Raw genomic sequence first — 13,088 nt, 5'->3', positions numbered from 1 at the left:
TTACATACTTTTAAGTGCTACCTCATCATCCTCAGAAATATCTTTTAATATTTCTTTTAGTTTTAATCATTTTTTCTTTATTTTACTAAAAAAAATACTTGTTCTCTGTAGTATGTAGATGGAAGCAGCAGATCTGGATAGTTATTTCAAACTAAATGCAATTAAACGTGTGCCCAGTGGCCTTATGATTTTTTATTTTTGATGAACAAGAGGAGTTTCATTAATAAAGAAACACCAAATTGATGGTAGCCTTCACTAGGGAATATATTCATTCCAATAAAATTTCATGTGGCTACCCATGAAAGTGGAAATGGAAATATGTAATGAAATTTATCTCTTGTACTCCACATAGTGCTGGTAGTGTTCATTGAAGAATATGTCGTTTTGGGTAAAATTTTGTGTTGCTACCCATGGAAATGGAAGTATGTCATGGAAACATTAGGGAATTTAGGGACATTTTAAACCAAATTGATGATGATCATCATCATCCAAGCCTTATCCCAACTATATGGGGTTGTCTATCAAAGCCACTTAAAAAAAAAAAAACACCCAAGGAGTCCTCATCTCAACTCTCTTTATGCTCAAGGACACCATTAATCTGAGCCCCTAAAATTATGTTAACAAATCTGCTCTGATGAAGTTGACATTCCAAACTAGGGACGTCAACAGGTTGGGTTTCGTACGGGTTTGTCTCAACCTGAACCTGGCTTGAGGACACATTAACCCGGTCCAATCCATTCTGCCTCATATATGCAATGTAAGTGGGTCAGGTTTATCTCAACACGAAACTGACCCAAAACCCAATAAGGCTGGCCCCAATCCTAACCCAATAGGGTTGGGTCAGTGGGGGTTTACCACTTAACCCAATCCATTGACATCCCTAATTTGCAGTTCTACCAAGTGCACCATGATAAGCACTTTACTGCAATATCTGAGAGAGATCTACTTATTGCAGAGGGACCCTAGGTTTGCTAGGGAGCAACCATCAAAGTTGAGCTTGATGGCTCCTTGTAATGGAAGTACCTACTCTTAGACAATATGGTGCTTAGTGATGTGAACCATCCAATCACATCGACATTCCAAATCCATGGTTTTCAAATGATAGAGACGGATTAATTACCGAACAAACTTTTGGTATATAAAGTTGCAGATTGTATCATGGTCTTACCAATGCTGGAATTCTACAGTGAGATACTAACAGGCATAGTTGTCAAGGCGACGCCTAAGCGACAAGGTGGCCTTGGAGGCTTGCCTAGCCTTAGTCGCCAAGCAGTTTTGCATACTGTGTAATAAAATACTTTTATATTGTTATTTTTTGAGATTATAATTATAAAATAGACATTATTAAAGAAAAATATTCATTTTTTGTGTTTAAAAACTAATTTCTTTTTATTATTTTCTTATTTGTTAGGGTTTAATCAACACGAACATTGCTAACTGCTGTATTGAACCGTCAATGACTTCAAAATCTGAACCAATAAGGGATGAACTTGAAATTTTGTCTAATCAACACATTTCTTCTTCTTCTTCTTCTTTTTGATGAATGATAATAAATTTATTAATTCTGAAGCAGATTTTGAGTGAGTTCATACAACATCCCAGGGAGAGGCGCGAGCTGCAGCCCCTCCTTGAATCTTACAAGTAAACTAGGAAAGAAAAGCAAGAATCACAACTGAGCCCAAAACAATTCTTCCCTATTTACCCCTTGCTTAGCTAACACATCTACAAAGTATTTGCTGATCTCCCCAACCACTGTACAGTGACCAACATATTCCTTGTCAACCAACTAAATTTCTTCATTTCATTCTTGTAACGCCACATAGCCTCTTCAGGATTTTTCAACCAACCCACCACCACTTTGGAATCCCCCTCATTTGTTAGGTGTTGTACCCCCAACTGTTTTGCAAATTGCACCCATTGTACAGTAGCTAAAAGTTCTGCCCTGATGGAGTCCCCAATTCCCAAGGGACTTGAGTAAAGCAACAAAATCTCTCCCAAAAATGAATAGTGTTGCCAGAACAAACTTCATACTTGATAAAATTGAGGAATTAAGGAAGGGTGTTGTGAATGGCCTTCCAATGTGTTGCTAGGTTAGCTTGCCTTGATACACCAACATCCCATCCATTCTCTGACCTCCCATGAATGCTTCCCACCATCTCATGCCACAATCTCTCTCTTTCCAATGGCCATTGCCACAACCATTTCCCTAACAGGGCTTGATTTTTTCTAGTTACCCTCCCAAGTCCCAAACTCCCCTCTTCTTTACTTTTGCACATAATTTCCCAATTAACCAAGTGATCTTTTTTTTCTTGTCCCAACTCCCATAAGAAATCTCTCACCAACTTCTCCATTTTCCTAGCTTCCCTAACTGGTATCCTAAATATAGACAAAAAATAGGTAGGTAAGTTAGCCAAGGTATCTCTTATTAGTGTAATTCTCCCTCCTAAAGAGACACAATCCCTCTTCCATGAGGCTAATCTCTTCTCAAACTTTTCTATCACTGGGGTCCAAAATCTACTCTCCCTAGGATTTTCTCCTAAAGGAAGCCCTAAATATGACATAGGCCAAGCAGAGGTGGAACACTCAAGACACTCCGCAATAGCCTCGACCTGCCCTACCTCCAAATTTATACCCGCTATGTAGCTCTTTTTCAAATTTATTCTCAATTTAGAAATACTTTCAAATTCTTTGATTAGCTCCTTTAGGTTTGCTACCTTTTCGCTAAAACCTCATTCACAAAAGATTTAGGTCATTTGCAAACTGAAGGTGGGTGACGGGGATTTGGTGTCTCCCTATTATTCTCCAACCCCTAAGGCATCTTCATTGTCAACCTTAGTAATGTTCCTACTAATCACATCAGCTACTAAGGTAAGAAGGAAGGGTGAGAGTGGATCCCCTTGCCTGACACCCCTACAAGCTGGAAAAAAGTCCCTCACCATACCATTTATCAGAATAGAGTAGTGAAAAGTACTGATACACCCAAAAATCCAACTACACCACTTGTCCCCCAATCCCTAGTTTCGCATAACCTCTAATAGAAACTCCCAGTCCACCAAATCATAGGCCTTTTCAAGATCCAATTTACAAATGAAACCTCTCTTCCTAGACCTTTTCATTTCCTCCGCACACTCATTCGCAATTTTGATCTGATCTGTTATTTGTCTCCCTTGAATGAAAGTCCCCTGGGTTTCACTAATGTAGAAGGGAGGACTGTTTTGATCCTCAACGAGAGCAATTTAGCCAGAATTTTATAGATGCTTGTCACCAGACTAATAGGCCTATAATCTTTTGGGTGGTTGGCATCATTCTTCTTAGGTATCAAGGCCAAAAAGGTGGCATTAATTCCAGGGCTTATAATGTGATTGTCTGCAAATTCTTTAAGGACTTCAACTAAATCCTCTTTGAACACCTCCCAACAGTCTTAATAAACACCCATTGTAAAGCCATCTGGACCTGGAGCCTTGGATCTATCCATTAGAAAGACAACTTTCTTAATCTCTTCTTCCTCTAAATCCCTTTCCAGCCACCTTGCTACTTCGTCATCAATTCTTGGCCATTCCACTCCTTCCATGACTGCTCTCTCACTGGTCTTCTATAAGTCGATGTGAAGTGGTGCACAAATTTTCTTGGTTTGTCATCCTGGTTGGTAATCACCTCCTCTTCTATCTCTAGCTTGGTCACAAGATTCGTTCTTCGTCTCCCATTTGCCAAATCATGGAAAAATCTAGTGTTCCCATCGCCTTCCTTAATCCACTTGTGTCTAGATTTTTGTCTCCAACTAATTTCTTCCCTCAGTAACACCTCTTCCAAATCCTTTTTCAATTGTCTCCTTAACACTCTGTCCTCCTCGGTCAACCCATTTTGAGATTCCTTTACATCCAAGTTTTCTATTTGAGAGATTAGGCACAATTTTTGCTCCTCAATTCTACCAAAATGATCTCTATTCCACTCTTTTATTTTGACTCTCAACCTTTTTAATTTCTTATGAAACTTGATCCCCTTCCATGTTACCCCCCTCTCATCCTCACCCCACCATTCGTTCACTTTTTTCCCAAAATCTGGATGGGTAAGCCACATATTTTTGAATCTAAAAGGTTTGGGTCCTATATGAAAAAACTCAGTGCCTATCTGGATAGGACAGTGATCGGAGGTGACCCTTGGTAACGCTCTAGCGACCAAGTTTTCCAAACTATTCTCCCAAGCAAGGTTAAATAAGAACCCCCCTCTCATCCTCACCCCACCATTCCTTCTATTTTTTCCCAAAATCTGGATGGGTAAGCCACATATTTTCGAATCTAAAAGGTTTGGGTCCTATAGGAAAAAATTCAGTGCCTATCTGGATAGGACAGTGATCGGAGGTGACCCTTGGTAACGCTCTAGCGACCAAGTTTTCCAAACTATTCTCCCAAGCAAGGTTAAATAAGAACCTGTCCAACTTCAAACACAAAGGGGTTTCCTGAAGGTTGGACCAAGTGTAACTGGCTTGTAGCAGAGGTATTTCCTTCAATTCACATTCTTCAATAAAACCATTAAATTTCCTCATGCTTGTTGTAATTACCTGTTGGGGATTACTGGTTTCATCAGAGAATCTAATGACATTAAAATCCCCGCCCAGGCACCAAGGGCCATCCCATAGCCCCTTGATTGCATATGGTTCTTCCCACATCTCATTCCTCTCTCTATAGGAATTAGGGCCATAAACATTGGTTAAGACCCATACACACCCATCCTTCACATTTTTACACTTAATGGAAACTGAGAATCTGCCTATCAATTCTTCCACTACTTCCACCACATCCTCTCACCACAGTGTTACGATCCCCTCCGAGGCTCCCCAAGGAGGAGATGAGCTCCAACCTAAACCTCTAGACCTCCAAAAGCTCCTCACCCTTCTCCCATCTAATTCCATCATTTTGGATTCTTGTAACAACACAATATCGGGTTTTTCCCTTCGGAGTAGGTCTTTGATCACCCTTCTCTTTCTTGCACTCCCAAACCCTCTTGCATTCCAGCTAATAATTTTCATCGATTTTTCTTCTTTGCTCCTTCCCCCCCCCCCACCCCCCCCTTCCTAATACAACAATTATCCTCTTTCTTTTCTCAATCATTTCCAGCCAATGTCTGAGGAAGAATTTTACCCTGCTCACACTGATTTTGGCTACAACATCTCTCTAAGAATCCTTCCTTTTTTTTTAGTTCCTCCATTGTACAGATCAACTCCCAAATTCTGTTGCCTCCCCCTTACTACTTATTTGCATCACCCTCTCTCCTCCTTCCACTATCACCCTCTCTCTTGCATCAGAACCTCCTGGATGGGAAGCTGGAATATCTATTACAGGCATAACAGACAAGTCAGTACCTAAAAAAAGAATTGATACCCATACCTGGTAGGATGAGGGTAGGACTAGAATCACTGGAATTGAGTTGCTGACAGGCGACGAATGGTTTTAAGGCCTTTCCCCTTTTTGGACAACGTTGTGAAGTAGAGACATAGTGAAAGAATCACTTCCTGACAACTTACCCACTTGGAAATCCTTTCTCTGTGTTTCCGACACTGGAATACCCACAACCATCCTCACGACCGATTCTTGTCCCTCTCCACCAACATCCTGTAATTCATTAGACTTAGGGTCAGCTCCCTCGACGAAAGGAAGAGGAGTTTTCACAGCTTTAGGACCATTTTCTTCGTCATTTCTAGTCTTCCCGCCACCAGCCTCTTCAATCTCTTCCTCTAAAAACAACAACTCTGTATGCAAACTTTCTATTTCAAGTAAATCATTATTGCTTTTCGGAGACAGGCTTCCCAAACTTAAAGTTTCGTCTCTATCAGAATCGTCATTGCTGTTTTGTTCACTCAACCAATCTTTTAACCCTGTTCTGTTCAAATCACTAGGCTTCAGGTATCTCAGGTTGCGCCTATCTGGTGAGAGATGGTTCGCTAGGTTGGATGGGACCCACTGTAGAGAGCCTTGAGACTGAGAGTCTAGAGATTTTGCGCCTGAACTGTTCGACCGAAAGGAGGGATTCGGGGTAGAAGAAGATAGATGCTTAATCTCGTCTATCAGCTCATCCCTCCTCCTAGTCATGTGCTTACTTAAAGGGTCCCCTGGCCCATCTGTCTTGTAATGGGTCTTGGGCTCAAAACTTGTAATATAAGAACCTAGCTTTAAAGCCTTTACTTGAGTTGCCTTCTCCGTCCCACCAGAAAAGGTATCCACTCGACTGGGCCCATTTTCTAAGTTTTTTCCTCCCATGTGAGCTCTTAACAAATCACACTCCCCTGTTTTAATGGTCGAACCAGCAACCCTTCCTATCTGAGGTTGCTGGTTCATCCCTCTCTCTTTAGACACTGGTATATTTTTGTCTATTTCCCCTGACACCACCTACGCAAAAGATCTGCCATTTGTCATAGCCTTTTCTTGCTTTCTACAGGTTTGACCTTCCATCTGCCCCAAAGCTTTTTGGCTTAGAATTTGTTGGCCCTTTTTAGTGAAACATTCCTTCCCATTTGAATTAGCCAATCTCGCAAGTCCACGTAATGCTTCTTCTTCTTCCTTCCCCCCTCCTACCATACGAGCCTCCTTCCACAACCCTGCTTCAATGGTGGATGCTAGCCACACAGAGACAAAACTCCCCTCTGTTCGTACCTCTACCTCTCGTGGAATGTCTTCTGGCTTCACACCACTTAGTAGGATTGCTACTGAATAAAGATCACCCAGAAAGCTCCTTTCAAGATTCCTCCACACAGTACTGCTATAGACTCTGCTACTTCTTGTTTCCGCAGATGAAATGGCAAGCCTATTACATGCCCCACCACATCATCTTCGACGAATAAATCCTTGGAGTTGGTTGTTGGATTCCGTTTAAAGACTGAATGACCCAAAGTCAGCCTGAACATTGATAGCTGATATTTCCAATTCATTCTCTACTAGATCTAGGAGGGCTTTACAGTTATCGAAGGGGGTTACTATGAAGACACTCTTCAGCTTCAACCTGGTTGCCAGTAAGTCAGCTACCCTCCTCCAATCATTAACCTTTTCCTTGGCTTGTATCACAAACTTACTATCCCACTCTTCTCTCTCTAGACCTCCCACCATTCTGCATTGGCCTTTTGTTTTTGCCATGACCACTGGCCCTTGTTCTACCCTGTTGTTGCTGAGATATGCCTTCTCCTCCCTTATGGAGGCTTTTTTATCATTTGCTACTCTTTGAGCTAAAAACTCTTTGAGCAACCAGTCAACTTCCTGCCATCCTTGGCTCTGTTTTCCTATTGGTAGACATACCAGTTGCCTTCGTCCCTTTCCAAAGAATTCAGCCAAAGCTATGAAGAAGCCTTTTCTATTCCTCTTACATTCAACAACATGTCTTCTCCCTTCTAATGTACTAAAATCCTGCCAGTTTATCTGCTTACCTTTTGAACAGGCTCCAGCTATGAAATCTCTTAGCCACTCGATCACTTCTAATCCTTCCAGCAATATTGTACCCTTTTTTGCTTCCCTTACCTTCAGGCTTACCTTCCCCTTGATTCTCATCTCTTCGGACAGGAAATTTTTTGCTTCTATCTTCAAGGATCTCCTCCACTGACCTGCCTGCACGAACTCCATTACACTTCTGCCACATTTTCTTCTTCTTCTTCTTCCACCTTTTCTTTTCTTCTTTTCCTAGAACAAAAATAGGGGTTCAGCCCCTATATTTTTTGAATTTTCTTTCCTTTCTTCTTTTTCTTCCCATGAATATGTTGATTTTTTAGACTTAAACATGAAGTTAATAATTTTCTTATGAAAATTATGGATAGTTTTTAAAGAGAGTTGGTTATGGAACCTAGGGAACTACACTAGGATATCTGATTTTTACTTAAATAAATCCATCGCCCAGGTGATGCCTAGGTGCCTTGAAAACTATGCTAACAGGCAAGTTGTGTCTTTATATAAGAAAAGTATGCACTCATTGTCAAGATTTAACAAAAGAAAGTAATATGGAGAAAGGTACATATCTGACTTTCTAAGTGGGACTTACCACCCACAACTGCTTCAATAGTACTCATTTTAGAAAACCAAATGGTTTAACTAAGTTGCCTGAGTGCCGATGATCAAAAAAAAAAAAAAAGTTGCCCGAGTGCCCCCCGAAAGTTACATCCAGCTGTAACTTGGAATTATATACCTACCTACATACCTGTACCTGTACTTAAAATACATATCTACCTATTTACATGCATACATACATTTTAGTTAATTATACAGCTTTTGGCTTGCTCCCAAACTTTGCAGCTTTTCAATTTTCATTCTCCAGCAGTGTGAACCTGCTCTATGCTCCCAATCCACTCTAAAATTTGTTGACTTAGATACGAAGTCTACTGCTAAATAAGCTCTCTATGACATGCCTCCTCTAATAACTGTTATTTATTGCTCTCCCTAAAAATTATCTTTCATAATCATCAGAATCCATTTAGGATAGTAAAGAAATCAATTATCTTTGCCGTTGGAGATTCAGGACAATTGGAGGAGATTGCTATTTCTTTAATGGGTCATGGGAAAACTTGCACATAATTTTACCTCTCTCTTTAGGAAAAGATAGAAATCCATCTGGAAATAGAACTGGATTATCTACATATCTTCCAGATATTGGAGGGACACCATAGTTATCAAGGCATCGCCTAGGCGACTAGGCACCCTTGGCTGGGCGCCTCGCCCAAACGCCTTGACTTTTAGCAACTAGGCACCCGCCTAGGCAATTAAGCGCCCACCAAGGCGAGAAAAATGACGAGGTGGGTGCCTTTTGTAATATCACTTATATTGCTGTATCTTATTAATGTATGTGTTGATACATTTTATTATGTGCTATATATATCAATTATATTTTGTTTTAATGTTTTACTATTGAAATTTAAAAGATCAAAGGGTTTTGATAAGAGAAAAAGAAAGAAAGAAAGAAAAGAAAAGAAAGGGGAAAAAATAATAGAATAATAAAGTTCTTTTTTTCTATTCTCTCTCTAATTAAATAAAACAAAAACTCCATCCTTGTTTTTTTTTTTTTCTATTTTACTTTCCATCTTGAATATTTATCATATAAAGTTAATAACCTTCTTTAGCTGCTAATTAATATGAATTTGCTCTATTAAATACTTATTATAGTAGTATTATTTTTGGAAATAATGAAATTAATATATGTAAAAGATTTTTATCTTTTAGATGTGATGATTTGCCACATTTTTAGAGGAAATTTAATGTTCTTAATAATGGGAATTGCTATTTTTCAATTAACATACATGCTGAATGGTATATAAAACTAGGAAACTAGCCAAAAGTCAGTTTTTCATATTATAAATTTTTTATCGCCTAGGCGACTAGGTGACTAGGTGCCTCAGTGTCGCCCAGAATCGCCTAGACGCCTTGAAAACTATGAGGGACACTTGAAATGGATAAGAAGATGATTAGTTGAGTCTTATCGTGGAACAGTTTCTCCATTATCTGAATATCCTTATTGTACTGTATTGGGAATTTCCATTTACATGGTTGATGTATAACTTTTTTTAGTGAACATAAGTAGACTGAAAATATATGTTTTCATCTGTTTTTCTTTTTTAAAAACACTGAAAAATGTTTTCTGTTTTTTTTTTTTTTGTTAAACATGCAAGCTTTCTAGTCCTTTGTTCCATATAAAGTCTATTGATTTGGTCGTTATGCATGGTAATGTTAACTCTTGCAGAGGCGTTCTGTTGTTGCTGCATTATCAAGGTGTACAAGGCCAGCACGATTGTGGGATCTTTATGCCTTCACTTGTGCACCTTCCAAATTTAAAGGTACCAACCCAAGGATAAGGTTATTGAGCGAGTATTTTCGGCTTCTTGGAAAAGGATCCTATCATGCATCAAGTCGTACAATTGAAGATAGAACTTTTTGTCTGTCCAATGAATGGTGGAGAGTAAGTGGGGTGAACTCCAACTACACAATGTGTCCAACATATCCATTCTCCTTTATTGTCCCTAAGAGTATCAGGTAGGATATTGAACTCATGAAATCTCAAAATTAAACTTTTTGCTCAGATTTTCTACAAGAAACCCTAGAACTTTAGGCAAGACTTTGCTATTCTAATTACTTTCTGGGATGCTACTTCTAGTGATGAAGAAGTGCTGCAGGCTTCTACTTTTCGTGCAAGGTGTCGGTTGCCTGTAATTTCGTGGTGTCATCCAGGTTTTGATATAATGCCTTCTGTTATTTAGCCAATGTGACATACAACTTTTCTTCTACTGTAAAATCTTCTGATGTGTTGTAGGAACTGGTGCTGTTCTTGCACGTTCTTCTCAACCTTTAGTTGGTCTCATGATGAATACGAGGAGGTAACTCTTGTTGATTTTCTTGATTAGTGGAAGGTTATGGGCCTCTTTTATTTCATTTAACTTCTACAGACTGAAGCTGTTAGTCGAGAACTCGTCTTTAAGTGATTGTATTACATATTCTGTCTAACTGAATCAGTTTTATAACCACCCAAATTTTTCTTATTTCATTTCATATTGTGGTTGAGATTTCCTTGATCCACTTCTCTGCATTGATTTGCAGCAATGCTGATGAAAAGCTTGTCGCTGCACTTTGCACTCAGACAGCTGGTGGGAGGGGACCACGGAGGTAAGCTTGTATTTCTTCTATCTACTTGTTTTTTCCTTTTTATCTTCTATTTCATCCACTTTGCACTCAGATGGCGTCATGCCTTCCTTCTTTATCCATAGAACTTTATGTGAGATTGTTCCTCAAGATGGAAGCAATTCAACAAGATTCAAGACTTTGAAGTTATTCATTAACAAGGAAATGTGAAACTATGGTGGAATTAGTGTTATGATTGAAAGCCAAAAAGAGGGCATTCAAAGATTAGATGCATTGATGAAATCATAGGCTGTTGTAGAATTATTTTTTAACTCCAAATAATATTTAAATAATTTATAACCCATATAAGTGGGTTGGCTAATGTGCTAGTTAAATCATCAAAACTAAAAAAAGGTATCCCATCTGGGAGTTCCCTCTCTTTAAGTGGGAGGGACAGGCATCCTTCACCTAGGGGGACAGGGTAGTTGCATAACTACCCCACTCCCTATTTAAGGTCCTTAAGGAGAAGCTAGAAGTGGTCTTCTTCTCTAAGGAGAAAATTGTGTCTCAGAGCATACCACTCTTAGAGATTCTTAAGAAAAGCCAAGATAAAGAGAGAAGAAAAGAGAAGTTCTCAAGGGAAGACAGGGAAGGAAAAGAAATCTCACTAATACAAGAAGAAAAGAGAAGTTCTCAAGGGAAGACAGGGAAGGAAAAGAAATCTCACTAATACAAGTAGTTAAAGGAAAGTCCTCTCTGTAAATACTTCCTATATATGTCTTCTACTATGTATCTTTCTTCCTTTCTCTTTTATTTTTACTTTTAAGAAAGGAAATAGAGGGAAATAAACCATCTATGACCAGGTACCTTTACTTGGTTGAATATGGTCCCTCTATCAAGACAAGTTAGGGATTGAACCATCTACAGTCTAATTCCCAAGGGCTGATTATGGTTCCCTTCAAAAGAAAATGAAGAATAGAGGGATAAAAACCGTCTACAATCAAATATTCAACTTGATTGATTACAGTTCCCTTCTTGTATACAAAATCTAGAGGATTAAGGCTGTCTACAATCAATATTTCATCTGATTGACTACAACTTATTGTTAAGAAAGGAGTGAGAAGGAAATCTTCTTTGTATCAAAAATAAAAGAAAGAGAGAAATGTATTGTTGCAGAGTTAATTATAAAAAAAAAATGTATTGTTGCGGAGTTTCTCAATTGTATTTTTTTTCTTCTCTTTCTTGTACACTTGATGTAAAAGAAATGCAAATGAAAAGTTCTTTTTAAGAAGTACTTATCGTTCTTTTCTTTTGTTCTATGCTTTCATTTCTCTAAATCAGAATCAAAAGGTGTTCTCTACTTTCTTGTGGAGATGTAATTAAGGGGAACAATCCATTAGATTCCCTGAATGGGCCTTACCCAAAATAATAAAAACTTAATCACATGATTGAGTGAACTATGTTGCATGAGAATTTATTAAAATTTTCACACCAATACAGGCTTACCTGGATTAACAGTATTAGGCTTGGTTTTGATGGCGGTGCTTGAAATAGTTAACCATAGACCAGTTGATAAGGAGTGGAATGCCAATCCAGGATATGCCGTGTGGCCTATGTGGAAGGATGGTGGATCTGTCTTTACATTGTGTGGTCAGCATTCCTTCTTTGGTGCTACTTTTTAAACATTTTTTGGGGCATAATGTGTCTTTCCATTATCTATAAGGAGTCTGTCTGCTGGATGGTGAATGTCTTGGACAAGAGGCACAAGGCTCTGCAGGCTTTGTTCCTTTTTGTGATGCTTTGGATACTTCAGGAAGAAACAAATGCATGTAGTTTTGAGAGAAAACTACTAATCCAGTGCAGATTGTGGGCAAGGCCATTGGGACATTTTATTTGTGGGTCTTGGTCTGTAAGGAGTGCAGGAAACTATTCCATTATTTTTAAATTATGAATCTTTGTATAAGCAACACTAATAGCTGAAGTTGTTGGTTTTCTGAGAAACTTGTATACAACTAGTGGTTCTACAGGGATTAACTTGTATACACCCATACTCCCATATGTATGTATTGATGCTGATATATGATATCTCAAAACAGAAAAAAAACCTTTGTCTGTGATGGGACTGGGTCTTAGTTAAAGTAGGAATATGTTTAGTTATCTTAGAATCTATCATAGGAGCTGTCCTATCTCTAATCCCTACAACTTTAAAGGGCCTACAACTGTAATAGAATGAGATGGGCTAAATGAATGATATAAAGTTTAAAGTTTGAATATTATAAGGTGAACCTCCTTTTCTCCCTCACTTTCTCTTCTAAGAGTGAATATTATAAGGTGAACCTCCTTTTCTCCCTCACTTTCTCTTCTAAGAGTGTGGTCTTCACTTTCTCTTCTTTATTCTCTTCTATGTTTCAGATCTGAAACCCTTCAGATGAAATATAAATCAGCAACAATTCTGAATTTGGAGAAGAAGAAATAAAAGAAAGAGAAGTGTAGGAGAAAGAGGAAGAGGAA

General features: G+C 38.7%; 1 protein-coding gene across 3 annotated transcripts in view; it reads left to right on the top strand.

Annotated features, from left to right (window-relative positions):
- Nucleotides 1-13,088, top strand: part of LOC148871039 (phosphatidylinositol-3-phosphatase myotubularin-1-like) — a 65,862-nt gene that overhangs the window by 20,198 nt on the left and 32,576 nt on the right. For all 3 annotated transcript variants that reach the window (XM_088968789.1, XM_088968790.1, XM_088968791.1), the window contains exons 7-10: nucleotides 9,706-9,995; nucleotides 10,117-10,190; nucleotides 10,273-10,336; nucleotides 10,557-10,622. In XM_088968789.1, coding sequence (XP_088824915.1) covers nucleotides 9,706-9,995; nucleotides 10,117-10,190; nucleotides 10,273-10,336; nucleotides 10,557-10,622 — 494 coding nt within the window. The remainder of the gene's footprint in view (nucleotides 1-9,705; nucleotides 9,996-10,116; nucleotides 10,191-10,272; nucleotides 10,337-10,556; nucleotides 10,623-13,088) is intronic.

Source organism: Nelumbo lutea, chromosome 2, assembly GCF_056320005.1.
Source record: "Nelumbo lutea isolate HS-2025 chromosome 2, American lotus-T2T, whole genome shotgun sequence".
Classification (NCBI taxonomy): Eukaryota; Viridiplantae; Streptophyta; class Magnoliopsida; order Proteales; family Nelumbonaceae; genus Nelumbo; species Nelumbo lutea.
Note: the sequence above shows the minus strand (reverse complement) of the source record. Positions and strands in the feature narration are given on the sequence as shown.